Source organism: Tripterygium wilfordii, chromosome 22 (assembly GCF_013401445.1).
Source record: "Tripterygium wilfordii isolate XIE 37 chromosome 22, ASM1340144v1, whole genome shotgun sequence".
In the NCBI taxonomy this organism is placed as follows: domain Eukaryota; kingdom Viridiplantae; phylum Streptophyta; class Magnoliopsida; order Celastrales; family Celastraceae; genus Tripterygium; species Tripterygium wilfordii.
In genome coordinates, this window is record NC_052253.1 from 13,447,628 (window position 1) to 13,450,651 (window position 3,024).

At 38.4% G+C, this 3,024-nt stretch overlaps 1 protein-coding gene across 1 annotated transcript; it reads right to left on the reverse strand.

The window, feature by feature from the left end:
• Positions 1 to 1,710: 1,710 nt before the first annotated feature.
• LOC119990941 (basic leucine zipper 43-like) lies at positions 1,711 to 2,692 on the reverse strand. The gene has a single exon (XM_038837083.1). It carries the CDS (start codon positions 2,591 to 2,593, stop codon positions 2,036 to 2,038), a length of 558 nt encoding a protein of 185 aa, XP_038693011.1. The 5' UTR covers positions 2,594 to 2,692; the 3' UTR covers positions 1,711 to 2,035.
• Between the last annotated feature and the right edge of the window lie 332 nt (positions 2,693 to 3,024).

Genomic DNA, 3,024 nt, shown 5'->3' on the forward strand with positions numbered 1-3,024 from the left:
AGATTTTAGCAATTGATACTCTAGTTATCTCAATTGTCAAGTTAGATGTTCATGATTCAACTAAATTTGTGGACTCCACATGATACACATGAAATACTATACGTACAAATCAACTACTGACATAATTGAGATTTGCTTGTATATCTATCATTACTAAAACTAAACCGGTGATGAAGGAAACGGTTCTCAATATTGTCTCCCTAATAATTAATGGTGATGTTCCCTATGAAAAATTTAAGGAATTGCTGCATTGACTCCAAAATGGGTGAATTGCGATGTATTTTGACTTTTTAGCTGCATCAATGAATATCACTGGCACCTCACATTTCCAACGCTAATTATGTCAACACCATTCACACTCCCAATCCATTATATATAGCATCTGTTCTTCTATGTGCTTGAGAATTCAATCAAGAATGGCAAAAAACCTCATAATCATAATCTTGGCTTTACTTGTCCTATCAAGTGCAGAAGCTGCCAAAGCACAGCCACTGCATGCAACAACTAGTACTCCTCCTGTAAGTTCAACCACTTTTCTTTTTCTTGAACAAAAAATGATTTATAGGATTGATTTTCCACTTTCTTTTCTTGTTTTTCTGTAGGAGGAAGTAGACGTGAGCATGGATGGTGGTGGATGCAAAACAGGTGCAGAAGAAGGAGAGGAGTGTTTGATGAGGAGGTCCATGGTTGCTCATACAGATTATATATATACTCAAGATATAAGTGGGCCTTGATTTTTGCTTAATTTCTCTGCTACTGAATGCAAAAAAGAAGAAGTTTTTCTTTCAATTTGAGAGATGGGTTTATATGTTGTAGCAGAGGATTTATGAAATGTCAATTCAATAAAAAAAGACATGGAAAAATCATTACAAACTTTGTTTATTTCCTATGCAAATGACATGTTCAAAACCTCATCCACAATAGGAGTGCATATATTGTAGAGCTCCGATACCAGTTATTGGGAATCGACCTTCTCAATTGACAACGAATAACAGAAAATTAAATAACAGAAATAAGAGAAATACAAAATTTTACTATTGTCAAGAAAAAAATACAATGAGTTTAAATGTATAAGTGGGCCCCTCCGCGTTGCTCGATTCCCTTACCGGGGCCGGCCCCCATACCCCAAGCCCATGATTAGACTCCACACAACCTATCACACATCTCAATTGAGGAATGAAAAGCGTATTCACACCCACACAAACGAAACGAAGATTACAAGAGAATAATATATCAATGGATAAAGTTAATATATGATATGAAAATACATATGACATTGTCTAAAACTTCTCAAACAATGTAGTCTCTTCCAGCACAAGTTAGGCAGGCACCGATTCCTCGCAAAATTCCACAAAAAAATTTAGTTTTTTTTGTGTTGATTTATAGTGGATGATAGCCTTTTCGAATGTTCTGCTTCTTCTATTCTTCTAAGAGTAGTAATTTCGATGATGAAGCCACTACCACCAAGCAGTACCCACCACAACCTATTGCCTTATTGCGTCTTCATCACCTTTTCAACACACCTGAAAAAAGTAGTATTACTACAACACAATCAAAACTGTTTGTTTGTGAGGATAAGACTGGTACATCTGTCACTCACAGACTGCTGCCTTCACTACAGGAGTATGGTCTTGTCTTGTATGTATGTTAATTCCTTTTTCTTTTTAGTATTTAGTGAAACTTAGGGCATACGGTATCCAAAGTCGGGAGTTCAAATCAACCGGTTGTGATATTTCTTTGTGCAATTACGGTTCTGTGGGCTTATCCCACTTCCGTGCCCCTACCCGCATGGGTTTGGTCCAGTCTTACCTATCGCCAACGTTGTGTGGGCTGTTCTGGTGGCCTGAAGTTTATGCCCACTCAACTGTCCAAAAGACATGATTGGTCCGTAACAAAAAAAAAAAAAAAAGAGGGTCAAAAACATGTTATTTCGGCCTCTCTCTTTTTTTCTGATCTCATACACGCAAGAGAGACATATATAGATAACACTAGTGGTGCTTGATAAAGGTCAAATTTAAACTGCCTCATCATGGTCTCAATGACGCAAGTTTATAGAACTAGTAATATTGGATTGTATTGATGATGATGACTCTGCTCTAACATGTGCTGTGTTGCAGGGGACCTCTTCAAGCACTCTCAAAGCAGCTGTGTAATTACTCGGACTCCCAATCTGTAATTCAGCGAGCATTTCTCGAATATCCGAAGCCTCTTCTTTGAGTTCCTTATTCTCTTGAACTACCTTGTCAAAACACTCAGAGACATGATTCAACTTCTCAATCAAATTATGGTTATCTGTTCTGAGCTTAAGGACTTGTGACCAAAGCTCGTCCAGGTGCTTCTGTTTACGCATCCTGGAACGACGAGCGGACTCTCGATTTGAAATCATTCTCCTTCGCTTCCTCTCGTCGACGACGCTTTGTTGGAGGTCATCAGCCTCGTCAGAAGTGGAGTTGTTGCTTACAGTGCCTGAGGATTGTTGAGTGAATTCATGGACTGAAAGTAGAGGGTTTGGATAGTTGAAGTTGAAGGATTGTGGGATGTGGTTTTCTTGTTGTAATAAGAAGTGGACTCCTGAAATGTCACCAGGCAGCATGGCTTGAGTGGTTGTAATTGAAATGGTGGGTTTTTTGGAGGAAAATGGTATGAGAGTGGTGAGTCTTATAGGGGAGAGAGGGCCAATTTGAGCCACAACAAGAATAACAGTACTCTTAAGGGGACTTTAAAAAACATTCATGGTTGTCAATGAAATGTGTCTATCCATCTGCTTACATCACTATTATGCTATAAAGTATGAACCCAATGGATTTGAATCTAAGATTATGAGATGCATCTGTATGTGTATGTATATGTGTAAGAGATAGGCTAGTGATGAATCTTTTTGTAAGGCCAAACCGTATGGATTCGAAATGTTTTGAGTTCGAATTTCCCTGATAGTAATACTCTTGTGGCCACGTTATGGTTTTTGACCTAACTTACCATGTCGTTAGGTGAGAAATTTCTATGCGTGTTGGGTTGACGGCTCAA

Excerpts from the sequence above, each read along its gene's own strand:
- LOC119990941 (XM_038837083.1), bottom strand. The coding sequence starts at position 2,593 with ATGCTGCCTGGTGACATTTCAGGAGTCCACTTCTTATTACAACAAGAA.